This window comes from Oryzias latipes, chromosome 7 (genome assembly GCF_053564925.1).
Source record: "Oryzias latipes strain Hd-rR chromosome 7, Olatipes_Hd-rR_3.1".
Lineage (NCBI taxonomy): Eukaryota > Metazoa > Chordata > Actinopteri > Beloniformes > Adrianichthyidae > Oryzias > Oryzias latipes.
In genome coordinates, this window is record NC_136243.1 from 21,618,177 (window position 1) to 21,644,727 (window position 26,551).

The window sequence follows — 26,551 nt, forward strand, 5'->3', positions numbered from 1 at the left end:
GCAACTCCTAAGGGCAGTGGGTGATTATTGCGTGATACACTTCACAAACACACCTTTAAAAGCATCGAAAGCAGGTGGAAGAGCTTTTTCAAAATTGAAAGAGCACTGATATGAAATATTCAGTACCAGCATAATAGTTCTTCTTGGAAAAATAAAACAAATAAAAAATGCATTGAATAGGATCATGCACGATTAATTTTTCTTGATGTTTGCAACTTGACCAGGACCCTCCCTTTCAGTAAAACACATCCAGAACAAGGAGTAGTTATAAAAACCTGAAGTGTCTTTATTGTGCAGCGTGTTCTCTGCAAAAAATGTTGGACTGATAGGCCACACAGCTATCAAGGACAAAAGCAACAGTCAATGAAAACCCTGAAGCAGACATAAACCCTTGTTTGAGGTTTTTATTACTGTTTCAATGCTTTTTTATTTTTCCTTTTTACTGTTTTACATGTTTTCGGTCTTCAGAGTAAACTGGCTTATCTCCTATTTTAGGAAATCTTTTAGCAATAAAGACAGAAAGTCTTCTGATAACATTTTACTTCATTCTTTTAACCATCTCAAACCGGAACAATAAAAATGAAAAAAGAGAAAGTGTTTAACAATTTTGCAGTTAAGGTGCAGATTATAGCTTGTTCTTCTGCTTATCACACATTTTTAGTTTTTATGCATTTTCCATTTCTAAAAAAGAAAACATTACAAAAAAAAAAAAAGAAAGAAAACATCAGAAGCACTAAATAGAAGGGAGACCAGGCAACCCAGTACACCGTGTGCTCAAACAAAAATTACAGTAGTGATGTGTGATTCTATTCTATTCTTTTTTTTTTTTTTTTTTTTACAAAAGTAGTTTTATGTCATTCTTTAAGTAGGTGCTAAAGCTTTCTGGACAGAGATTTTTTTATTTTATTTTAAACAAAGAAAGCAAAATTTCATATTTGTTTCACGACATCCGTCAGGTTACAGTCACACCTGTCAAATACCAATCTTGTATACTTCACCGTGGAAGAAAGGAGTAAACTCAATGTTGTGTTGGGTATTGGTAGCCAAATGGAGGAGATCAAGACTGGTGGATTAACATCTAATTTAATAACAAAGCTAAAACATAATGAAAAGCAAACCCTTTACATGCAAATATGCAAAATACAAAAAAATGACATTGTGCTTTGGACCAGCTTTCTGATATGAAAGCATTACAACTTCATGTACAGATAAAAAACACACATCTGCAGCTATAAAGATACGATTTTTCGGTTGATGCTGAGGATACTAACAGTTTTATCCATGAACCTTTCATGAGAACAAGAACAATACCACAAGACTGATTTTTATATTTTTAATAGAAACGTGTTTATAGGTGTGAAGTCACTTGTAAATTTTCTGCATTAGTTTGAAGGTTTGCAAGTTAGCAGTTTTCCAAGTTTGGTTGAGTAAATTAACCCACATGGACAAAGATTCATTTACTAAAGTGTGTATGCAGATGAAGTACGGGAAGGATGTGCGGGGGCTTTTTTCACACAGTTAAGGAGGGAATGGTCACTCCCACAGCTCAAAAAGAAACACACACTGTCACTCAGTCAAAACATTTGCTGAAGGGATACTTGCAAAGATCAGCATTCAAAGGACCCCACAGACAAAGAGCACACTGGGAAATAGAGATTTACAGATTTTTGTTGAATCTGTAGAACATATGGAAGGATGGAAAGAATTGACCGGTCACCAGTGAAGTATGCTGTGCACAGGGATGTCCTGGATGAGTTGGGACTGGAAGAAGTGGCTCAAAAAGGGACGTGGTCCATTAAACCAACTGTGGGAGAAAAATTGAAGGAGTCACTGAGGTAAAATCCTGAGGATATACATTATGAGGTTGGACAAGACCTGACTGTTCAGAACGGAAATTTCCTTTTAAATAAAAAAAAAGAATGCAATTTTCTGTCGTCCACCAGTTAGGAAGATAAAAATAAAAGTCATTTAGCTTAACTTTTATTTTTAAATGTAAGTTGTTTTTTTGTTTTTATGTGCACTTTCTCATCTCAATACAAAAGGAAATTTGTGTCTCAGTGTGCTGGTGGTATCTGTGTTTGCAGATAAATGTGCTGCAGGTGGTAAAAGTCACAAGTTTCCCTCACCTCTTTGGTGATAAGAAGAATATAATGAATGCATCTGCGTTGCGTCATCACACAAACATTTACCATACAGTCTTTTGTATTATGGGTTCAAACACACAAGCAATGAGTCAGTTTCCATAGCCACAAAATCCGATAACTAGGCATATTGGTTTCTATACTTCAATGCATTACATAATTTTATTCTAAAGTGTGTGTATCCAGAGATTTAAGACTTTCTGTTTTACTTTGTTTCATATTTTGTCTCGTATTGCTGCAAAAGTAATCAAATTAATTATGAGGAAACTCAACAGAATAATCAAATAACGGATGTTAGGCTACAATGTCCACATAATCAATAATCTGATAACTCAAGATATCAGACAATGATTATTTATCTCCACTCTTACATGCTTAATAATGTGCCAACATCATGCGGGTCTGATGTAAATGGTTGTGCATTTTTACTGCAGGTGTTCGGTGCCATCGCTGAAGCACATACTTCTGACCTGGATTCCTATTCTCAGCTGGCTGCCCAAATACTCTTTCAGAGAAAATATCTTGGGAGATGTGGTGTCCGGCTGCAGTGTGGGCATCATGCACCTTCCCCAGGGTTTGTATCTTGGATTTTTGAGTATAATCCTTAAACCTTTGCAGAGCTTTAAATATTGAAGCTAGGTTCATTGTTTCAGGATTCTATTTCCTCTATAAGCAAAAGAAGAGAGTCCCATAAATTGCTTCATCTTATCTTTAAAAAATCAAAACTGCACAAATACATTTGCTGCTTGTTATTATTTGATGAAAAAACTGTCTTCATTTCCTCAGGTATGGCGTATGCTCTTCTGGCTTCGTTACGCCCTGTCTATGGTCTTTATACTTCTCTTTTTCCGGTGCTCGTCTACGTGGTCTTTGGTACTTCCAGACACGTCTCTATAGGTGAGTGGGAACATCTGAATGAAACAAAAAGACTTGATCCTTCTGTATTTTGTTCAGGATGCCGGTGTTTCATTTCTTCAGGTACCTTTGCTGTAATAAGCATCATGGTTGGGAGTGTGACAGAACGGCTGGCACCAGACGAGGCTTTTTATTTTAATGGAACCAATGGTTCTCTGACTGTAAACATTGATGCCAGGGACGCATACAGAGTACAGATGGCGTGCTCTGTCACACTCCTGAGTGGGATCTTTCAGGTGTGTGTTTCCTCTTGAATTCCCTCCAATCACACTCACATCTGTGCTCATTTTCATTTTTTAAGTGTAAGTTTTCCTCTGGAAGATTCTTTTAGGTGTGGTGAGATTCGGTTTCGTGGCCACCTACCTGTCAGAGCCACTTGTTCGGGGTTACACTACAGGAGCTGCATGCCATGTGTGCGTCTCTCAGCTCAAATACCTGTTTGGGGTGAAACCGGCTCGCTTCACAGGCCCGTTCTCACTTATTTATGTGAGTATGCTAGGAGGAGTTTGATTTGATTTGCAAAAATGAATAATGAACATTTAGATTCAAAACTAAAGTGGTAACTTTGATTTACAAATCTAAAAATTGTCAGGCTAGACAAAAGTAGATGAGAGTCTAAAAACAAACAAACAACAGCTGGAATGTTTCGTCTGTTAAAAGCAAATATGGTTTTCATTTGCCTTTTCTTTTTAATTGCCTGTTTGTTTGTTTTTTGCTACCTATTGCTTTTTTTCTAATTAAATAGTGAAAAGCAGATGAAAAAATCTATTTTTATTTTTTTTAACTGATCGGTGATGAAGAAGCAATACTCTTCTGTACTAATACACACTTACCCTTCCTATATGATGGCTCACTTGTAACCAGTTTGCCTTTTGGAAATTCCAGAATTTTTACATTTGGGTTGTTTAATTAGTTCTCAGCAGAAGCACAGATATTACATTCAAACTGTCACTTAGTAGTTTTCATGCAAACAAAAAGTCTGGTTAATTCAACTGGTTGAGCTGATGGCCCCTGCATGAAGGTTGGAAGTCCTCAGTGCTGTTAGTGCACATTTACATTTGAACAGATCTCCTTTTACTGCAGTTCTGTCCACTTTTCTGTTTTATCTCTGTCAAAATAAAGGCTAGATTTGGTTTCCAAATACATTTTAGTTCCTACAAATTTCTGTTGAGAGACAAAGGTTTGCAACTTACCTTAACCAATTCCAATATGAAGTGTTACAAAAAGATGGCAGACATATTTCATGTCCTGCTCTTTTAAATGTTTGAGTGAAGCTCAACATAAAATGACGATGGGGTTGCAACATCAAAGCTAGAAACTCAAAGAAGCTGAATAACTCAATAAAGAGGACTGGTTCTGTGTGGGGGTGTCTGGGAGCTCTGGAGCTAGATTGCAAAGAAAAATGTTGCATAAAGGGCATGCATAATGAAAAACACTGCACACCCTCTGCACAAGGTACTGATAAAGTAAATAAAACATAGACTTTTCAGGCCTGCGTCAGCACTGGCTGTTGCAGATAATCCTTCCTTACCCCCAGCAAGCATGAACTGTTCGTAAACCTACTGACGATTCAGAATGACAGTGCAGACTGAGAATGAGAAAGGTTGTCAACAGGAAGATATGTGCTAATATTTAAGCCTGCAAATCACACTTTGCGCTCAGGCCCTTTCTCTCCTTTACACTTTGTGGCTCAGTTTTAGCTCAGTGGAGTTAAAGTGGTTCCTTTAATGTTTAATATTTAAGTGCTGCTTTCCATGTGTCACACAGGCTCACAGTTGGGCAACCTAACAAATTGGAGTGAATGTGGATTACAGTCTGTCCAGTGCATGAAGCTGCAGCATCAGATATTTAATGTCAGTACATTTAAGGCACACCCTCTTGTATAAAAAACATTAAAGTCATGAGAAACTATCATGCAGTGGGATGCAACTCACTTATCTCCACATTCTGCCAACAAATTGATCAGGGTTTTAAATCGGTGTCTAGAGCCAAAACAGCTAACTAGACATTGGTCCCAAATGAAAAAGTACCTTGCAAGTTGTTTGAGAAAAATAATGCGTGTTTTGCAGTGAAAAAGGGAAAGGGTCATACTCCAGTTTGCCTTCATAGACGTTGCTGAGGAATACCAAAAGGACATTATTTTATGTAGGACATTATTCTTGCTGCATTTACTGAAAGGAAGTAGTGTTTTTGTTCTTTTAACATCTGTTTTTACTTCTCTACTATCTCTTCTCTCTCTCCCTTTAATTTCTTTCTAGACTATTGTGGACATATGCAGACTGCTGCCTCAGACTAGAGTGCCAGAGCTGGTGGTCAGCTTGGTGGCGCTGGCTGTTCTCATTGTGGTCAAAGAAATCAATGCGTGCTACAGTAAAAAACTTCCCCTGCCTGTTCCTATAGAGCTCATAGTGGTGAGTCCTCCTCTAACATTTGTTTTCCTTCTTTTTATAACAACATTAGAGAGCCACATCATTTTTATATATAAAAAAAATCCTATCCACGATAGAAAAACAGATTTTTGTTTTATTTCTTACAAGAAAAGAAAAAGACCTAATTAATTTATTTAATATGGTAGCATAATAATTTCATGTTATTTACTTTGGTAAATTCTATAAAGTTGAAGTTTGCCATGACATCAGGCTACAAAAATACCTACATTAAGAAATAATATGTGGATTAATAGAGTTCCGGCACACATGCGAGAGGATAAGAAGCATCCAAGCAGATTTCTACCAAAACAGACAAAACAGACCAAACTACTATTCATCAAAAAAACAAAAAAAACTTTTATCTTTTAGATGAAAGTTTGTATTTCACACAAAAATACAATAACAGGAGGCTGTTAAATGCTCTTTTAGCTACTTTTAAAGATACTTTTTGTAAGTAAAGACTTAATATTTTCAGTCACAGAGATGCTGCTTTCAGCAAATGGTCATGGCTTCAAGGAAGGCATTATTCATGAATTCTGTACATTGCAAATATAGGGGCGCAAATATTTGCCTCCATGAATACAGACATTCATGAAACTGAGCAGTGGTTCATCATGCCTCTGGCCGTGAGTGTTTTCATTTGGGTCCACCAGGGGGCACAACAGTTGAAACCACTGAGAGATTGTTGTGGGTTCACCACAGTGGATATTTGTGTGCAAAAGTTACAGTTCAAACAATGTTTTTGTGCTGAAATAACACTGCTTTTATAACAGGTAATTGGAGCCACAATCATCATTCACTTCTGTGGAGTGCGTGAGGACTACCTTATTGATGTAGTTGGAGAAATTCCAAGTGGGTAAGCGAAACTTGGATTGAAGTAAATGTGGAGAAGGAGGGGGAAAAAATGAAAAATAGCCAACAGCTTGAATTTTCAGACACAGAGGTTTCTTATTTCATTGCAAGAAAAGTAAAGTCAATGTTAAAAAAGTTTCTATTGCCTCTGTGTACAGCTGGATTTCATGAGGTTTTGTAAAAACACCGCTCAGATTTGTAGTTTTTCTAGAGATTTTTTCTAAACTGGTAGCAATTATTTGTTAATATAAAAAGTCAGAGTCTCTAAAGCAACAATCTTGTAATGTAGTTTCATCTACGTGATTATAATTCTTTGTGTTTATAACAAATAAAACCTAAACAGTTTGACCTTCTGTGATGTTTCAGGCTTAAGGCTCCTCGGACTCCAGATGTCACATTTTTCTCACAGTTAATTGGTGACGCCATTGCTGTGGCCATCGTATCGTATGCCATCACCATTTCCCTGGGCAAAACATTTGCCCTCAAATATGGTTACAAGGTGGACAGCAACCAGGTGAGGTACACTGTCTTTCACACACAATATTTTTCATGTCTTATATTACCCCAGACTACACTTCCACCACTCTCTGTCAGGGGTGTCACATCACTGAAAGAGTGACAGATGCTGGCCCTGAATCAAGCCTCACTTTGACTGCTGTTCTGGTTTATATTCAGTTTATTCCTAGCATAAAAATGGGTAAAACTACATATCCCATCACTTCTGGTGTGCAATTATGGCTCAGCAAGGGCAACACAATATGAATAAACTTCTAAACATAAACTAATCATTAACTTTAAATTATTGGGTTTACCTTTAAAAAATTAGGAGCTGGATTATGATCATTTTTAGTGTTATACAAAAGATACAGCAGATTTATGGATGTCAGACGGATTTATCTTAGAGTAACTTGTTATGCAACAGACCAAAAAAATGTGGAGTGAAGCAAGACGTGGAGCCTGTTTTTTCTTTATTCTTCCTCTTCTGATCATTTGCAAACACAAACAAGAATGATTTAGTTTTATGTAATACTTTGTTTGACCTGACCATAAATACATTGAATAAAATATTACTGTCACGACAATCAAAACTCAAGCAGAAAAATCCGCCATTCTAAAAAAAAAAATGCTGTAAATCCGTTTTTTCATTAAGGATCTTAGCCTTAATGAACATTAACCTTTTGTTTCTATTTTTTACTTTCCAGGAGCTGATTGCTGTGGGTTTAAGTAACACAATTGGAAGTTTTTTTCAGTGTTACGCTGTGACGGCCTCATTGTCTCGAAGCCTCGTCCAAGAGAGCACAGGCGGCAATACACAAGTAATAAGATCAAACATCACAAAAAGAAAGAGAAAAATAAACTTTCTATTTGATATCTTTTCATTACCTAAATGGTTCATATTATGGTAGCCTATAACCACTGAATTGGCCTGCTAGTGTTTTTCTAACATTTATTGCTTTTTCAGATTGCTGGAGTGGTCTCCTCTCTCCTTATGCTGATCATGGTTATAAGAATTGGTTCCCTCTTTGAAGATCTTCCAAAGGTGAAACTGTCCTTTTAAGCACAATCCTCTCCTATCTGTCATTTTTGAACAAAATGAGGACGCTCTGAGAACCTTTGTCTTGTGTGTTTTCTTCCTCAGGCGGTTTTGTCAACAATAGTGTTTGTAAATTTAAAAGGCATGTTTCGGCAGTTCATGGATGTCCCCCTTCTGTGGAAAACAAATAAAGTCGACTTGGTGAGACTCCAGCTGACTTGCCCACTTTGATGTGTTACTGCTCCTTCCTGCGCTGTTGCTGATGTCCCGCTGTGTTATGCAGCTCGTGTGGCTGGTAACCTTTATAAGCACTGTCCTGTTCAACCTGGACCTGGGTCTGGCGTTGTCCGTCGGCTTTTCCATGCTCACCTTCATCTTCAAAACACAGCTGTAAGTGCACACATCCAGGTATCAGATTTTCGGTTAAACCAGCACATTTCACCAAATTTTTGTGTCTTTCAGACCTCACTACTCCATCTTAGGCAATGTTCCAAGCACTGACCTCTATCTGGACACAGAGGCCTTTAAACAGGTGAAAATGTTGCTCACTTATTTCCATACAGCTAAAGGCTGCACCTTTGTTAATGTGGATAAAACCTGCGGTTTGCAAATGCCTTTCATGTAGGAGAGGTCATTATTCTCATGGCAATACAATTGGTACAGTTTTTTAAATACAATTGATAACTTCTTATTTTCGCCTCTTCAGGTTCTCTGTGAAGCGTGTACTCCATTGTCACGCTACAACAGATTTGTCAGGAAACATTTTTTAACGTGGATTTCATTTGTCATGTTTTCAAAATGTGTTTTTTATTTGTTTAGAGGTCTTTGAATTCCAAAAAGGAAAGTTACATGTAGGTGACACTGACCTGCTTTAGACCAACCCTTTAGTCCTGATATCAAGAAGTGTGTTATTATTTGTCAAACATATAAAAATGTACTTCATTTTATCTAATTTAATGATAAATAACTAAACTTCACATCTGGATTTTTTCTATCCAGGTTAAAGAGATCCCAGGAATTAAAATCTTCCGTTCATCTGCAACCATCTGCTTCACCAACGCTGAGCTGTATTTGGAGGCCCTTCAGCAGAGAGTGTGTATAAGTGTGCCCATTGATGGGTGATGTAATCATTGTCTGTTGTTTATAGCACTCCTAATTGCTTTAACTATATCTTCCTGACTTTCTCTCCTCCATCCTAACTGAGATGGTTGGCCTTTTGTGCAGAGTGGGCTTGATGTTAGGAAGCTGCAGATGGAAAAGAAGAAACGTGCAAAACAGGAAAAGATGGCTAAAAAAGAGGTAAAGAAATCGGTAATTGAAATTCATGTCATTCTTCAGTTGGATTTGGATAAAGTTACTAGCTATTGTTTCCAAACAGAAAGATCTGCTTGATCATCCCTGCAATTCCACATCCTCCTCCAAAGTTTCCGAGCTGAATAAGGAGAAGAACCTAAGTATGCATAAAGATGTGGCTATATTCCTCACCAACACATCTTCAAATGGCTTTGGCCATGTGAACAGTGCTTATCAATACGACGCAACAACATCTGAGATAGACTCAGGTTGCCATGGTGAAAACAACCTCACCCCCATTTCATATGAACATGAGAAGGATGGAAGGACCTGCATGTCTGTCACTCACAGCATCATCTTGGACATTTCCACAACTGGCTTTGTGGACACAGTCACAGTGAAGATGCTGAAAAATGTATGCTTGTGTTTAAAAATTTCACAAAATCAGTGATATGTCTGACTGATGTATATTATCAATAAAAACATTTTTTTTATTTCTCCTTCAGATTTTCGGGGATTTTGCGGATGTTGATGTGGACATTTATTTAGCCGGCTGCCAAGGTAAGCAAACTAAACTGACAGTACAGCACAGAAACTTTCGAGTAAATCAAGATGCCAGATTTATCTTCTTTGCTCGTGTTTTACGAGAAAGTTGAAACTTTTTGCCTTTCTATGTGACTTGTAAACCTCTAAGCATGCGTAGTGGAACAGCTGGAGAAGGCGGCCTTCTTTGAATCGATTCCAAAGACCAGGCTGTTTGTCACAGTTCATGATGCAGTCCTTCACATCCTAAGGAAGCTGGGGCAAACAGACATCATTCTTGTAAGTGATCATAATCTTGACACTGCAGGAATCCTTTCTTTTGATAGCTGTGGCGTTAGACTATGACATTTCCATGCTCTCTTGTGCTTGTTCTACAGGATGCTTCTTGCGACACCCAAATGTGACCAGCAGGAGTCACTTAGCTTCAGACCAACCAGTCTTTCTTCCCTCTTTTTTTTTTGTGTTCACCATCGGTTGCCCACTGTCTCCTCCCCTTTTTACTGAGGGAGAAGGCCCAACCTTGACATGGCGGATTGTTGCCATGGAGACACAGGGAGCAGTTGCTAGGGCAACAGGCTTTTTATGATATGGTCTAATGAGATGGCCAGCAATACGTCATTGCAGCTCTCGCTCTGTTGTGCGTGTGAGGCAGCGAAAGGGTGGGGGTTGAGTGGGAGAACGTATCCCTGCACTAATAGAAGTCTGTATTTATAGCACCTCAGAGAGTGGAGTGCAAGTCTGAGGGGAGATGCATATTTTCACGTTAAACAGACACTTGTTCCCACCTATGACTGCGTCTTTTGGTCACTTTAATTCCAAATGTCCCCTACAGTGGAATAAAAGCTTTTCTATAGCTGTGACCTTGACCTCCGGTCACAGCTTTTAGGTCCAACGTAACCCCGGAGCGCCGCAGTAATCAGTGGAACGAATGACGCAGTTTTTATATTTTTAGTGTGCAGAGACTTTTCCTAAAACTTGAGTGTGTACATAACATGCACACACAGTTTTTTTTTATTATTATTATTGTTTAAACCATTAGGAGCTAAATATAGTTAAGGAATGCACAACACTGACATTATACCTTTAAATAACTTACTGGAAGCATTTTAATGTATATTTTCTAAACTATTTAAATGTAGTGCATTCTTAGAGGGTCTAAACTAGGCTAGATTTTCTGTGTGCTGTATGTTTTGTGTAAGGCAGTTTCCTAATCAAACATAATATGCAGAATATATTTGTGCTCCAGGATCTTTGAGAAATGACGATAAATCTGATGAAAACTAGAGCTGTAAACCAATAAAAAGGGGATTAAAAGAGTGGACATATTTTTAACTTTAAATAATTAAAAAAATGTAAATAAAGGTCCAGAAAAGGTCCATTGCACCCTTCAACATCTGGTTATTTATTGCTTCTCTCTTCCTCCTCCCAGCCTCATGCTCGTTACATGGTTCAGTCAGATGTTTCCCGTCTTCCCTTAATGTGGAAATTATGTCATTTATTCAACAGCCCACAATACACAGAATACTTAAGTTAGTTCATAATACAGAGCTGGAAGTGGCAATGTAATGACTTGCGATAGTATTTGTTGTTTTTTACAAATGGAAGCTTTTCATTTTTCACACCTAAACCAGAGAGGACAGGCGGCATTAGTTACAGCTCAGTGATAAAGTGTCACGTATCTGAAGGTACCACTGTCGTCACTCAACATGCTCTCAACGACACATGCAGACACACACGTAGACACACATACACACAACTGTGGACAAAAGGCAGTAGGTATGAGGTCTTTCTTTTTGGAAGTTCAAACATTATTCAAATGTCAAACGAGTTTCCATCTTTTCAGAAGAAAATGACCTGATGTTTGTGGCACTGATAAAGCTGCAGAAACGCCGACAAAAAGGTGCAAAAAGGTAAGATTTTGCAAATACTGCAAACATTTCACAGCCACAGAACAAGACGAGACCGAACAGCACGAAGGCAGCGGACAGTAAGCAGGCGAACACTCTGAGGTGGAAAAGCGTGAATGGCTGTGGTGCTGCAGGTGTGAGTTCTCCAAACTCTGGTCCATTTGTTCAGGGCTATTCCTGTTAAAAATGTTTGGGTTTTTCTAGAGTTCTACAAAGCCAGGATAGTGTGCATGCTTTTATTCTATGAATAAGCTAAGCCTATTAGATCACACTTTCAAAAAGGAGCGTATTCTTGGTTCCTGCAGGGGGCAGCAGTTTGGCTTCAGTTTCTGGGGCCAGGTACTCCAGGTGATGTCTGCCCCAGACTGGAGTGGTTAGGTGTTGCCACCGCTGCAGAGACAAAGACACATACATGTGATTCCTCTCTAATGAATAATAATCAAACCAGTTAGGCAGTAAAACGTAGTTTATGGGAAGGCAGGTGTGTAATATTTTAAAACCAGCACAACTGACCTCCCGCAGAGAACCTTTGCATCGCAGCAGTTTGTAGAGAACAGTAACAGGAATACAGAGCATAGAGGACAGAGCCAGCGCCCAGCCAACTGCTTCACCCCACAAAGGGTAGGTGTACACTGCATTGTAGGTTAGAGGCTTGTAGTTCACCACATGGAATAGGAACACTGCCTAAATTAACCAAAAAAATTCCTATTAGTCTTTTAGCCTGTGGCAAAGCTTACAGAAGAGCATTAAAAGTGGAACGTACCACACAGACAGAAGGCGTGATGTAGGACCAGCACCACTTCATGTAGGGCAGGGGCTGATAGCCGATCATACGAGCCACGTCGTCCATGAAACGGTCTGCGCCTGGACGCATAAAGACGCCGTGGATGAGCATTGAATTATACAGCACGCCAAATTGATTGCAGTGTCGCTATGAAGTAAAGCTCACCATAGACCCATGCGATGACAACACACTCCCAGAAGGCCTGCCACAGTAGGGTGATGCCACTGGCAGAGTAGTAGTCAAACAGCTGAAATACATACATCCCTCCCTGAGAAAACAGAGAAAAAATGACAAAAATAAAAAAAAACGTGAGCCGTCAGCTTTAACAACATCCTGTTAATACTTTATGTGTGACCTGTTTTCAGCCGCAAATCAGCTCATGCTTTCATTCTAGGTCATTTCTGACATATGTCTATTTCTAACAATTGCTGTACTAATTAAAATGTGAACATTTTACACAAAAATATAATTTTCATTAAATTTGCGGCAGCCTTCTTTAAACAGAAAAGAAAAGCATCTTCATTTTTTACCTCTGTTACCATGGACATGTCAATGAGGAAGCAGATGATGCAGCAGATAGCAGCAACAACCTCACGTCTTATGTTGCTCAGGGCAGATTTGGGAGGTAACATGTCCATGATTCCTGTTATTAAACCTTCCACCCCTACAAACTGAACAAAAAAGAGGAAAATAAGCAACATATAGAGGTAACTTAACACGTCACATTCAGAAAATGCAAAACAAACTGTGTGCAGTTTGGATCTTTAGAAATATTGAATAAGGAAGAATACTTGTTGTTGAACTTGAAAATCAACTGGAAACTGATAAATTCATCTTTTCAATATTTACTTGTTTAAGTAACTTAACTTTTTTTCTGTCTCTACTTATGAGCATGGCATAATTTGACCTTTCAGTATTAATTATAGAACTGTTTTTGGATTATTAAAATGGAATTGGTGAAATATTTTTGGACAATGGCAGGAAAAAGAAGGAAAAAAGACAGTTGGAGTGGAAACAAGAGAGAGTTTCAGAGAGCAGGAGTAAATGAATGGATGTGAAAGTAGAATGAGGGTCATTGTGTGAATCAGACAGACGGTCTTTGACCAACCCTTGGGCTGCTCAACAGTAGCTGTAGGCAGCGGCTCAAAAAATCAACAGGCAGAGTGCAAAGAAACACAACCCTTAAAACTAGATGTGACGTTTTTGTCACACTTGTGTCGGAAAAGATCAGACAAATATCAAACAGAAAAACAACAACAAAGGAAAACATTTTGGCCATGTGTACAATAAAGATGACAAATGGATATAGGACCATAAGATGCTGAAAGTATGTGTTTGATTGGCACATGTTCCTTCTAAACTACAATCTTTAGCAATAATTGAACTTTACCTGGCTGTCTAGGCCTAAGATGAGCAACATGAAGAAGAACAATGCTGCCCACACTGGTGCCAGAGGCATCAGAGTCACGGCCTTAGGGTAGGCGATGAAGGCCAGGCCTGGACCTGCACAGCAAAACGTTGAGAGATTCTCTCTTGTTATAAAAGCCACTGGCATGAATCGTGGGTGGTAAACCGTTGATGACTCGTACCACTTTCAGCCACCTTGCTGATGTCCACTCCTTGTTCTGCAGCCATGAATCCCAGCACAGAAAACACCACAAAGCCGGCAAAAAAACTGGTTCCACTGTTTATAAGAGCCAGCACGAACGCATCCCTGCAGAGACACAAGCACAGAGAGCATGGAGAAAGGATAACAGAAGGAAAAACATATACCGAAGGACTCTTGTAACATGAGCATCATGTAAAGTGCACAGGCACAGGAGATGGGCTAGGATGGGAAACCGGGGATCAATACTAATCTCTGAAAGCTGCAGCTGTCTGTGTGGTCGACACACACAAAGAAAGGAGTATGCTGCACACATCCACCATCCACTCAACATGCACTACATAGTTTCTGTTTAATGTTGTTTCTGGGGAAACTTGGCATTTAACATGATGGAAAAACATATATTGAACTGCTGCCAGTAAAACAGAGAGCAGTGTTTTGGGCATATCAGTAAACTCCATAGATAAATGTAGCTTAACCTTGATCCACCGTTTGGGTTCAGAAAAGCTATGTGATTGCTACCATTCCTGCATAAAAAAACGACATGTTGTCTGAATGTATTAGTGAGGAATGCCAGTATGTTTAGACAAGTTTAGTTGGCAACACGGTTTAAGACTCCAGGCCGCCTTTAGGAATGTATAAACAGTGGTCGCATTGGTTATTTTAGCACTTTAACGTGGCTGTAATCATGAGTAACCTCCTTTCACTAAAAGTGTCAAACAGACACGGTCTGTCTAAATCTGCTCTCACAGGAATGTGTCTGTATGTGGAAACTCAAAACAGGAATTAAAAACAGAGCCGGATATTAAATAAAAAAAAAGCCCCAAATCTTATCAAAACATAAATAAGTAAATAACAAATATAATAACAGCTGACACTGTTTGTGGATAAACATTTAAATGCTGTTGAGCACAACTTGAATAGAAAACGAAAGTAAAACACATGGCTTCTTTTAATAAATCCTAAAACGATGAAAAAAACAAAAACCCAAACTCCAACTGTAAGATAATGGACTAACATTAGAGAAAAAAATGCAGTTCGACTATAGGGGTTTGACAATAAAGACTCAGACTTCATCCTTTCATTAAATAAAACCTTGTTTTGGATGCAGGCATATATTTAAGTCTAAAGTAATATTACTTTGTGGTTATGTCCTTCATGAGGTTTTATTCCAAATAACCAGACAATCTAAAGCAAAGCATCGACTTGCAGGTTACTGCATTCAGATGTAGAAGAGCAAAGTTCTCTGAAGACATCTCAAAAGCAAATAAAGTGACTCTTTTCACAGGAAAAGGAAGTTTTACTGTCTCATATCAACACTGCCACTAAAGAAGGCAGACTGTGCTATAAAAGGCTTTCAAATGTTTATCCAAATGTAGTCCTCTAACTCCTAGAAAAACATTCACGAAACACATGATGACTCATAAAGTGTTTGTGGAAGGATTGTCATCTGATGATGGCTCCAGAACTAAAACTTGTAAAGTTGCGTTTGACGAAAGCATAAAAGTGTATAACATTGCGCTTTGGATGAGCAGCGTGAACAGGAACACACGTGATGCAGGCTAATCTATACCAGAATTCGTGCAGTCGCTGAGTTCAACATAAATTCCGATATACACCAGAGCATTTATGGGAAGAATGTGTGGCCATCTGTGCAAAAGCTTAAATGAGCATAAAGTGGGTCATGCAGCAGAACTTGATCTCAGGCTCGCCAATAAATGCATTACAGAATAAATCAAAGTATTGCTCAGTCTTAGACTAAGTCTCAGACTTCCAGTCCAGACTGGAAGGTGATGAAATCAATGTGTTGGGACATGAAGCACACCACTGTAAATAAAGTGACTCTCGACGATGCTCTTCTGTTAGGAACAAAAGTTCTGTGAAGCACCCAAACATGTGTTGGCATGTGAAGTACATCCTACTACAATCAAAAGAAGCTGCTCTCTATATTCACTTGTCCTTAAATCTATGGCCATATGCAGCAGGATTCACTGGAGCTGGGACTTTGTATTGATGTTGACCTCTTTGCACCATGTTTGATTCAGTGCTGCAAATAAACTCACTGGTAACAGTTGTTATGGAAGCGGTTGTAGCTGCCCAGAGCAGTGAGGGCACCAAGTCCGATGGCATAGGAGAAGAAAATCTGAGTGCCAGCATCAATCCACACCTAACAGGAAGAAAAACAAAACTATTTCACAACCTACTTAAGACAAATCTCAAAGGATTCCCCAGAATGCAGTGTTTATGTGCGTCAACATTCAAAATGTTGGTGTAAAAGTTAAACCTGTGCTTCTCCAAGTTTGGACCAGTTTGGTTTTAGGTAGTAAACGATGCCATCCAAAGCTCCAGGCAGAGTGACTCCGTGGGCCAGGAGAACCACCAAAACCACGTAAGGAAACAGAGCTGTGAAGTACACGACCTACGGACAAATGAAAGATAGAAAGTCAAGTACATCTCTAAAAAATGTGGCTAAAATCTGGAATGTTTCCTGGGATGGAAAGAAGCATATATGCTATTAGGTAAAGGAAGGAAACGATAAGTAAAACTCCTTTTCTTTCCTGCAAATAGCTTTAATCATAGTTGTCATAATGACAGGAGTTTTTCCAATTCAAGTTTTGTCAGTATAGTAACAAGAATTACTTTCTACTTGTTTGGAACTACAGTGAACAGGAGGGAGAAAAGCTCGTTTTTTAAGTTTGTAATCAGCTTATAGCTGGCTGGGTTCAATCTACTTTTCTACTTTTTCTCTGAGCTTTAACTGTTCAAGAGACACAAGAACAAAAACAGCCATAATTCTGTATTACTAAATCACTCCTTTTTTGGGGGGTGGGGGGTGATATGTATAGTTGTTATCTACTTCTATACTTGGATCTACTGGTCATCGTATATGGAGTATTACTTAGTCAAATATTTCAGGCAGAAATTCTTTAACTAAAAAAAACAAACAGTGGTTTTACTGTCTAAGTCGCTTGAGTCCAAAAGCTGATTTACTAAAGCTGATTTGTAGTCGGAGGTGAAATGCTGCAAATATGTCAACGTTTGCACAAGCAATGAAAAAGTATCTGCCTCACCCTCACACAGCAAAATGCACTAACAACTATACATGCTAATCTGCATTACATAAACTTATCTCTGGGTTTTAAAACAGCGCAACAAGAAAAACACATACCTTCCCCGTTGATTTAACTCCTTTCCACATGCAGAAGTAAACCATGACCCAGGTGACTATGAGACAAAGTACCAGCTCATAGCTTATAACACCAGGCTCATGCAGTCCTCCAGACAGGCGAAGCACTTTACGCCTAGATGGAAACCAAACAGATGTGTTGATTAGAAATTAAAACCTGAACATATTCAATAGTAAGCTACATTTCAAAAATAAAAACCTTGAGTTAGATGAAAGTGTTAATGGGAAGGTAGGAAAATGCACAACACAAAGGGTAACATACTCCCAGAACTCGATCACTGGGGAACGCATGCCGTCAGCCTCCATGCAGCTGCCATTGAGGAGGTGCTGGGAAGAGGACTGGTTCAGCACAGACATGGCAGACAGAACATTAGAGTGGGTGGCAGCAGATGACGCAGAGGTCTCAGCAGAGCTGTGGTTGTGGCAGGCGCGCCGGAAGTCTTGTGTGCAGTTAGGGGTGTTCCAGGGGTGTCCACAGGTGGCCCAGGGCAGTGGGCTGGTGAAAGAGTGGAAGAGAAAGTAGAGGCCCCACACTAGGATCATGATGTAGTAAGTGTTACAGAAGAACACTATCACCATTGAGGCCAGGCCCAGACCTGACAGAGAGAGGGACTTGTGTGAAATTCAAGCGCAAGCTGTTGTTCTAAGTCAGACATCTTCTCCAGACTACTACCACTCCCTGAGATGGAGGGATGGTTACCTTTAAAGAGAGGTGCAATGTTCCAGGCAGAGACCCCTCCCTGCTTCATGAACTGGCCCAGCGCGATCTCCAGGAAGAAGACCGGGATGCCTCCGATGAACACGATCAGCAGGTAAGGGATCAGGAATACCCCTACAACATCCAAAATCACATCCGTTATCTCACATCGCAGCATGTTTGGTTAATTAAAAGCATGAATCAAAAAAGAGGGAGGCTTCGCTAACTATGAGATAACTTTCAGTTAGGAGAAATAAATAATTTCCATGAAGTTATTACAGACATGCATAAAAAACATTAGAAAAATGTAACAATTATAATATTCAATTTAATTCAATTTTATATGTATAGCCCAAAATCACAACAACAGTCGTCTCGAGAGGCTTTGTTGGATGAATGTAGGGTAAAACATAAAATCAAAAGGAATACATACAATTCAATGGAAAAATTCTAAACTGAACTAACTAAAATAAACTGGACATCTCTGCCCTTAGACCCTCCTAAGCAGTAAGGAAAGACTCCTAAAAAAAACGGTTAGACATGTTTTAACTTTCTCCAATAAAAAAATCTAATATATGTAAATGCTTTTGCAATGAGTACTTATGTGGACTAAATAAATAGACCTACAAGTGACCATGCATAGACCTACATGTGCTTTTTACACTTTATTCAACATATAGGGTCAATCAAGAAAAGGCGGATCAAAAACAGAGAAAATAATAAATTCCAAGGTGAAACAAAGGCACGGTGCAAGGTCAGGAATGAGACTAAATTCCTGTTGGGCGGTAACTCTGTCTTCCTTTTTATAAGTGTGTGGACATTCTGTAAAAGCTGTCAAATGAGTATTAGATGAAAGGAAACGGAAGGTTTAGAAATGCCAGACAAGAGAGATTTTTGGCTCATTTCAATATTTTGTAAATCTTTCTGTAGGTCTTATTTGATATATTTTCCCTTTGGGATCTTTGTGCAGATGAATAAACTCCTTAAAAAATGCATTTACACCCAACATTTCCACTTCCAAAGCGATCTGCAAAGGACCGAGTGATGAGTGATGGCACTACGGTGCGCAGTAGGGAGTGAGTCACATGACTGGCTGTGACGCAAAGCAGAAAGGGGCGAGAGAGAAAAAAAAAAGGAGGGAAAGACGGATACATTTCAAGTAGAGGGAGAAAACTGGGACAATGCAGCTGTAGAGGAGATCAGGCAAATAAACGTGACAATGCTGAGCCATTGATCAGCTGCAACGCAGCTTGATAAATTCACTTCTTAATCAGCTTGTCATTCTTTATGTCGGCAGAGAGCTGTTGCCATATAAGGAAGCATTTCTCAGAGTGTGTGCATGAAAAAGGAAAAGGGGTGGGAAAGCAGGACAGACGGCAAAATAAAAGAGAAAGAAGAGCAAAGAGATAGGATGAAAAGCGTGTGCTAACATCTACTTTCATTTAAGTCCTCCTATAACTGTATTATAAACCTAAAAGAGTGGGGTTTTTTTTCCCTAAAAGTGGACAATCCTGCAGATGAGTTCCAGATAAACTGATAAGATTCGTAGGAAATAGTATTCACACATCTTAAGCGGAGGAGTTTGTTTCAGTAACAAGCAGGTGTCACCAAGCTCTTATCTGATGGCTGCGCTGTTACAAGGTGTACCGTGGGTTGGTCAAGGGCATAAATGCTGCAGCGTGGAAGTACGTGCTGACGCTGAGGAGAGGAAGGGACGGGCACAGTCACAGGACGGTCGTTGTGCGACATACCCAAATGCCTCCTTATCAGGACGGCGGGGGGGGGGGAGTGCACCTCTGTGCGTCTCATGAGTGCTGGCAAGCACACAGGGGGTGGACTATGTGAGTCAGGCCCATTGTTATTTGATACTAGAAGGTGGGTATCGGAGCGCTGATCACAAGACGCATACACGAGGGAAAGGGAGGGCCAGATTAAAACACATATCCACAAAGATATTCTGTTTGATTTGGACTGAACATGTCCTTACAAAGTGAAAAGAGGGTGGAGCTGTGATAAAAACAACATATCAAGGATAAAAGCTGAAGCAAGGTGGGGTTATTAATGGACAAGTTGACCTAGACCGCACAAGGAGACGTGATACAAGTCAAATCTTGTATGCCCTGAGAACGAAAGGAAAGTTACAGGGCAACTTATCCTCCTGAGCCCATCTGTGAGGCAAAGAGCAACTGCATTCAATAAAGAGAACCATGTGAGGAGGTAGAACTTTTGAGAAACATTCACAGTCGTCCATGTGTGGCTTTAGATGCATTTAGCTCTTAAAGACCTTTTAAAAGCAAAAACGACCAGCTTTACATACTAGCCCAAGGAAACCACCAGTCTAGAACACTTTGGCCAAATGAAAATGCGCCAACATGCATGGTGGTGTATTTTCACATGGCTACATGCATGTACTTCAAATAGATGAGTGCAGCTCCAACTCTTTTTACTTTCATTTCTTTCTGAGAATTTGACTGCTAATCAGTATTTCCAATATGACTTGATTTCCTTTGCGATTTCAGTAGCAAACAGCAGATCTTCACCTCGTCTATGTGAAGACTAAACCTGCTTGCTAACAGACACCAGACATCCGTTTGGCGTGGCATCAAAGTGAAGTCACCTGCACTCTGAAATCTGTCCCCTCTTAAAGCTGTTAAAGCAGCAGATAACAGACCAGGTGACCCAAAAGATTACATAACCACCACTACATTCGGCTACATATGCTGTTCATTTGCATCATTATGTTTGCAGATGACGCCCATGTTACTACAAAAGTTGAATGCATGAAGTGAATAGGACTGCTGACCAGAACACTCACATTTCTTGTCTGTTAGTACACTTTACTGTCAAATGTAGCAAAACTCATTTTGTGACACAAGGTCTACTATCTATAAAGAACTTGGACTGAACTCTAGACTTTGACTTTACAATTTGAGTGGCTTTATTTATATTTTGCAGCTCTACAGTTGCTGGGTCGCTTCAGAAGATAGTCATATCCTCTGATCTAAGCTTCAGTCATCAGAAGAAGGGCTCATTTTCACTTCTATAATACTTCGAGACAAAGGAGTTTAGAAGTTGTTGTCCTTGGAAAACTGACCCAAATCTTGACATTTCTACTCCTGTGTTTGTTTTTGCTGCAATGTTTAGGGTTGTTTGTGCCAAACATGAAGCTGAGCATCTCCATGGAGGTTTCGTCTGTCTAAAGGAGATTGTTTCTAAAGTCTTGTGGTTTGTTTCGGATAAAGTTTTGTGAACCCCAGTTGTGCTTTTGTGCTCTTTTCTATACAGAGGAGGCTTTCTGCAGGCAGTTCTTCTTATTAAGCCTCACTTGTTCATTCTTCCACTAATCTTGCAGCCAGAAGTTCAGTGAGGCCTGTAGGGTCTGAGATGATTAGAAAGCAACAATTACTTCACTAAGGCCATTGCCAAATTCTAGTTTTCTCTTGGCATTGAGTTAACAGACAACTGAATGCTGCAGCTTAACTACAGTAAATAACAGTGACACAATGTGAAGAGGTTCTATGCTTTTACTTTTTTACTCTCTTATAGAAGGGACCAATTTAATCAGATGATTTTTATCACAAGAAAAACAACAGAATACAATTTTGGGCACTTTTTCTTGTCCAGTTTAGCTTCAAAACATGTCTGGTACATATAGTTGTGCACATTTTGGATTAATATGAATTGGTGACATAAATGTTGGCTGAACATGTTAAAAAGGGCATTAACTGCACAGGTAGGTGGATGCTCATGAGGAAAACGCAGGCGGCAGTGACTCTAGCAACTCTAAGCAACTCTTCTGCAAGACCTGCATTTTCCATACACCAACTAGATGATCAGGAGGTCTGCAAAGTATGATGATCCAAACAATAATACATAATTTATGACATCTGTTTTTGATATTTGGATAACAATTTCTCACAAAAATTGAACGGCATACTACAATAAAGCAGAATATTTGGTGACGCACACAAAAGCTAAATTGACCAATTCTTAAAAATTGAAAATTAAAGTAGAAGTTCAGCAGAAAGAATTATTAATTTTGTTAAAGGGCTATTTTAAGAAAAAGTAAAAGAGACTAGGCTTTTATGGGAGTTATTTTTATTATGTCTCAAATTCACAAATGATCCAAAACATTTATGAGGTTTGTAATTTTGGCTGCTTCTTGAATAGAGTAATTTTGTGGAAGCCACATTTGCAACCAAGGCAAGGGTAAATAATTTATTCTAATAAATTCTGGTTATTATTCTGGTTTCAAATGGCTGTTTGTTTTTGTTTTTTATTTAGAAGGGCAAAAGAACACATTTTAAATCAATTGTCTGATATGCTTAAAATTCAAGGTGACAAGACAAGCAACATTATCATTGCCTAAGAATAAATAGTATATCTGGCAATTGTGTGTTTGTGCTGCTGCTGCATTTTATCATCATCTTATTTATCACAAGCTGCAAGGCCAACATGGAGGAAAAAACTACTTTAAAAGACAAGAAAGTTTATGAAATGACAAAAATGAAGTCTAGCTGGAGTTTTTCTTTTAAATCAGGCTTGTATAACAATGCATTCACACCAACTGTCACTAAAAAAAGAAAAAACAACAAAGCTACAAAGTGGGGTTTGATCTCACCTCCTCCGTTCTTATAGCAAAGGTAAGGAAACCGCCACACGTTGCCCAGGCCAACAGCAAAGCCCACACAAGACATGATGAAGTCCATTTGTCGGGTCCAGGTTACTCTCTCTGCTGGCCCAGAAACTGCGACTCCAGTTGCAGCTGCGGCCTCATCCTGCGTGTGCGGTGGACCGGTACCACCCGCCTCAACGCACCCTGTGCCCACACCGGGTACAGGCACCAGGGGACAAGCAGCCCCACTGCCCTCTTCCTCGAACAGGGCCCCCGCCTCCAGCTGTGAGAGGCTGATTTCACCTGTACAATAACAGAAAGGTCACATTTGAAAGAAAGGGTCAGAAAACTGCTTTATATGGTAAAACTGAACATCTGCATTTGATTATTGATCCACTGATTAATTCTAACAACTGCATCTTCCAGTTAGGAGTCATGGGGACCTGCAGGAACCCAGCTGACTTCATGGTAGAGGTAGATCACTCTGGACAAGTCACAGAGCCCCCCACATAGGCAAACAACCCCAAGTAATCAATTCTGACAACAGAATTTAATTCATCCTGTCGCTTCAACCTAAACAGCACAAAAAAGCACCAGCAGGGATTTAGCCATTCTTACCTACGCATCACTACTAAAAAAAACTGTTTTGTGAAACATTGTGTGTGTGTGTGTGTACACCAGTGTTTTGTCAACCAGTGTGCCGCTGCACACTAGTTTGCCGTGGGAGATGGTCAGGTGTGCCGTGGGAAATTGCCCATTTTCACTGATCTAAAAACATTTCCCATCTCCAGGATATCAGCTCTGTGTTTAAACAGGCCCTGATAAAACACTGAGTAGTTAGGAATATGAAAGATCATAAAATACTTTTTTCTTTGTGTTTATTTTATTTATTTATATTAAAGACATTTTGATAAGAATGACGGTACCGTGATTTAGCTGCATCTTCAGCTCTGTTTTCGGAAAGGTCCCGCCCCTTTAACTCTCTCCACCAATCATTCTTGGAAGCTTAATCATACGTCATCAGTCTGACCAATCAGGAGTGGTTAAAGTCTTCACTTCCTTGTTCCGATTCTGCTAATTAAGTTTCTCAGTTCCAACAAAAATACCAGCTAAAGCTTGTCTTTAGTGGTGTAGCTTTCTGTGGGATCCGTGTCAGACCGTGGAACAAGTGAACAAAACAATGAAGCTCACAGAACCGAGTCTGTCTGCCGTCTGCAGCAGTTTTCATACTACATCTCCCATGATGCATAGGTTAAAGTGACAGCGTATCAGCGTAAAATGAGTCTTCCCTGTAAAACATCTTGAAACCACAACGAACACACATCAAACAGTTTTTAAATCTGCTTGATGAAATCAGAGGTCAACAGTTCAGTTCTCCTTTAAGGTTTGTGATTTTTAATAACAGCCAAACATCTTAGAGTTTGGTCCAAGTCATCTTTCTAACTGAAACACTTTTTGTGGGATATTTAGGGTGGGGTTTTCTAATTATGTTTCAGTTTGTTGTTACCTTCTAATCCGGCTCCTTGTCTCCTTTTTTTTTTTCCTTACAGTTAATTTTCTCTCCCACCTGTCATTGTAATGGGTACACCTGTGTTCACTTATGTCATCAGTCCACCTGTATATAGTCCGTGTGTTTCCTCCACTCATTGCGGGATCGTTTTGTGTTGCTTCTCGAGTTTCATGAGTATTCTAGCCTTGGTTTACATTCAGTTTAAGTGCTGAATTAAAGACTTTTGTTTCTGCATTCCTGTATCTTGCGTTTGTGTCCGCTACTGGATCCTGACACTTTTCTAATAAGGTCTGAATTATTTCATATGTTAAACTTAAGACGTAATAACATTTAAGAAACAGGATTAAGGTGAAGTGGCCAACAGACATAATTAAACTAAATTCAAACAATTTAATCATCTAAAAAGGAAATAAAACATTTTTGTTAAAGTTTTCAAAGACTTAATCTTTGATTAAGACAAGAGAAAAACTAATAAAACTTCAACATGTTCACTTTTGTTTTTTTGTTAGGTTACATAAAATTGCATGTTAATAAACTGGAGAAAAAAAGCTACTACCAGGGTAAAATTGCAAATAATTTAGTTGAAAATTATTACTGAAAACTAGCTTAACGTTTATTACATCTTTTAGAAAAAACAGCTGCAATTTCCAGCTTTTTCTGCCACAATTATCACAAAGATGCATGTGAGACTGCGGAGGGACTGTACGTCAATACAGACTATGAGTTTCTCCTTTTTTAATTTTTGGATGCTGGTGTGCTACAGGATTTTTGTCAAGGATTAAGTGTGCCTTGGCTCAAAGGTTCAAAACACTGGTGTACACAATGTCCTTGATCCGAGTTAAAACAAAATCAGGCGCCTTGTTTTTTTAATCATTGAAGACCTATCAACAGAAAAAGCTACAGCATACTAAATAAATCAATATTAATGTTTTGTTTTGTGTTTCAAAATGACCCACTTGTTTGTGTTGTCAAACACCATCCCACCTGATTCTGCCCTCCATGTTCGTTCCCCGTCATCATCTCATGATTTGTGGGCTGCAGCACAGATCTCCAATGCAGGTGTGTATCAATTTGCAGTGTTGTTCACAAAGTTTGGTTTTCTCTATTACAGATTAATGAAGAAATCTGCACAAAAAACCTGAAATGAAACCAGCATCCTGCTACTTTTACCAGCAGCTTTCAATGATATTAGTCTATTTTTTTTTTTTTTTAAGATAAGACAGCAAAGCAGGTGAATCCAAATCACAGCAGAGAAATGATTTGGGATTAGGGATACATTGATTATCCAGCAAGAAACAATTTCTCTCAAATATCTGAAAAAACTATCAGTCAGAACTAAATAAGCAGGTGCAAGTGTTACGCAATGGGATAAAACCTGGAAAGCCTAATAAATGAGAATACAGAAACAGGGGATTTATTTTGATCATAAATGTGTTGTTCTGCATTAGCTACATAAGCTTTAGTTTATTTCTGTGTTGTTGTTTTTTTTGCTCCCTCTGTAATATCTGATAGTACATGCACAATTTAATATTAATAAAGGTTTTTAGCGGGTTTACGGCAACTGCTGTGAAGTCTGTGTAAATAATGTAAACTGTCGTAAATAAGTGATTTAGCTAACAATTAAATACATAAAAGTAATTTCTGAATAAATTCCACTCACCTCTTCTGTCCTCTTCCAACTCGGGTGACATTTTGTTGTGTGACAGCACAAAAACTTGTTATGATTTACAGAGAAAGTTGCCTTTTGGTGTGTCTTAAGAAGGCCTGACTAAAAAAAAAAAAAAAAAAAAAAAAAAAAAGGTGGTGTGGGGGGCAGCCGGTAGACAGGCTAGAGATGCAGCCACAACATGCAAGGTTCTTTTCTCTGATGTTTTGTTTCTTTCGAGTTTGTTGTTTCTTCTTTAAAAATATTATAAACTCAGTTTATATTTTTTTTAAATAAAAATCACAGGTTGGAATTCGTCAGCTCAGCCAAAGAGACGGAAAATGCCACAAAAGCGCCGCGGTCGATTCAGCCGTTGACAGAGGGGGATTCAAAAGCAGTCGACGAAGCACTTGAATGTAAGCCTGAAGAATCTCATGGATAACAGTTAAATGAAAATGATGCTAAGCTTTAAAGAAAAAAAGATGATTTTCTGAGGGTTCGATTCAAAGGCTCTGTCAGAAGTCCATGGTCCTGCGAGGAACACAACACGCTTCGACGGTCGACGTACGTAGTCCTCTCTGAACAACCGCCCGCTCTGTCGCCAACGCTCCCCCCGCCTTCTTCTGCCGCCGTGCGATCTGATTGGCTGAGAGTGGCTCAGTGTGGTGCACACAGCATCAGCAACATCACTCACTGAGAGTGAGAAGTCACAATGGTGGGTTTATGACTGCGTGTGCGCTCTTGACCTGAAGTAATTGCAGTTAGATGAGATGTCTGGTGACGGCTGATGGTTGCTTTGTTTATCTGTCCAGGCGCCAGAGAAGTTTGCGGGGACGCCGGTGAAAGAAGCACTCTCATTCTTAATCGAGGACAAAATGCGACAAATGTGGGAA

The 26,551-nt window shown here is 39.2% G+C and overlaps 2 protein-coding genes across 3 annotated transcripts; one reads left to right on the forward strand and one right to left on the reverse strand.

The window, feature by feature from the left end:
• The first annotated feature begins 1,553 nt into the window (after positions 1-1,553).
• On the forward strand, positions 1,554-11,098 carry slc26a6l2 (solute carrier family 26 member 6, like 2). The gene is made up of 19 exons (XM_011477184.4): positions 1,554-1,835; positions 2,576-2,715; positions 2,928-3,038; positions 3,120-3,292; positions 3,378-3,542; positions 5,315-5,467; positions 6,259-6,341; positions 6,704-6,851; positions 7,540-7,653; positions 7,800-7,877; positions 7,977-8,072; positions 8,155-8,261; positions 8,334-8,403; positions 8,871-8,963; positions 9,096-9,170; positions 9,250-9,579; positions 9,671-9,725; positions 9,859-9,986; positions 10,085-11,098. Exons 1-19 carry the CDS (start codon positions 1,696-1,698, stop codon positions 10,109-10,111), a joined length of 2,286 nt encoding a protein of 761 aa, XP_011475486.1. The 5' UTR covers positions 1,554-1,695; the 3' UTR covers positions 10,112-11,098.
• si:ch211-117c9.5 (sodium- and chloride-dependent creatine transporter 1) lies at positions 11,086-26,273 on the reverse strand. 2 transcript variants are annotated; one of them, XM_078949850.1, is made up of 15 exons: positions 25,674-25,813; positions 24,998-25,138; positions 22,510-22,806; positions 17,892-18,023; positions 17,454-17,787; positions 17,174-17,306; positions 16,289-16,423; positions 16,068-16,171; positions 13,988-14,112; positions 13,789-13,901; positions 12,929-13,069; positions 12,564-12,666; positions 12,378-12,478; positions 12,128-12,298; positions 11,086-12,004 (listed from the first exon to the last, which is right to left on the reverse strand). In XM_078949850.1, exons 3-15 carry the CDS (start codon positions 22,595-22,597, stop codon positions 11,876-11,878), a joined length of 1,809 nt encoding a protein of 602 aa, XP_078805976.1. In that variant the 5' UTR covers positions 22,598-22,806; positions 24,998-25,138; positions 25,674-25,813; the 3' UTR covers positions 11,086-11,875. The 2 variants fall into 2 exon arrangements, with proteins under 2 accessions (XP_078805976.1, XP_004070540.1); XM_004070492.4 differs by lacking the exon at positions 24,998-25,138 and having other exon boundaries at positions 25,674-26,273.
• Between the last annotated feature and the right edge of the window lie 278 nt (positions 26,274-26,551).

What these genes read in the sequence shown, in the direction of transcription:
- slc26a6l2 (XM_011477184.4), top strand. Translation starts at nt 1,696, where the DNA reads ATGGAAAGAATTGACCGGTCACCAGTGAAGTATGCTGTGCACAGGGAT. An exon ending in AAATTGAAGGAGTCACTGAG is followed by an intron (nt 1,836 to 2,575) that starts GTAAAATCCTGA and finishes TTTTTACTGCAG; the next exon opens with GTGTTCGGTGCCATCGCTGA. An exon ending in ACAAGGTGGACAGCAACCAG is followed by an intron (nt 6,852 to 7,539) that starts GTGAGGTACACT and finishes TTTACTTTCCAG; the next exon opens with GAGCTGATTGCTGTGGGTTT.
- si:ch211-117c9.5 (XM_004070492.4), bottom strand. Translation starts at nt 25,704, where the DNA reads ATGTCACCCGAGTTGGAAGAGGACAGAAGAG. An exon ending in TCTTAGGCCTAGACAGCCAG is followed by an intron (nt 13,070 to 13,788) that starts GTAAAGTTCAAT and finishes TTTTTTGTTCAG; the next exon opens with TTTGTAGGGGTGGAAGGTTT. An exon ending in TGTCATCGCATGGGTCTATG is followed by an intron (nt 12,479 to 12,563) that starts GTGAGCTTTACT and finishes TTATGCGTCCAG; the next exon opens with GCGCAGACCGTTTCATGGAC.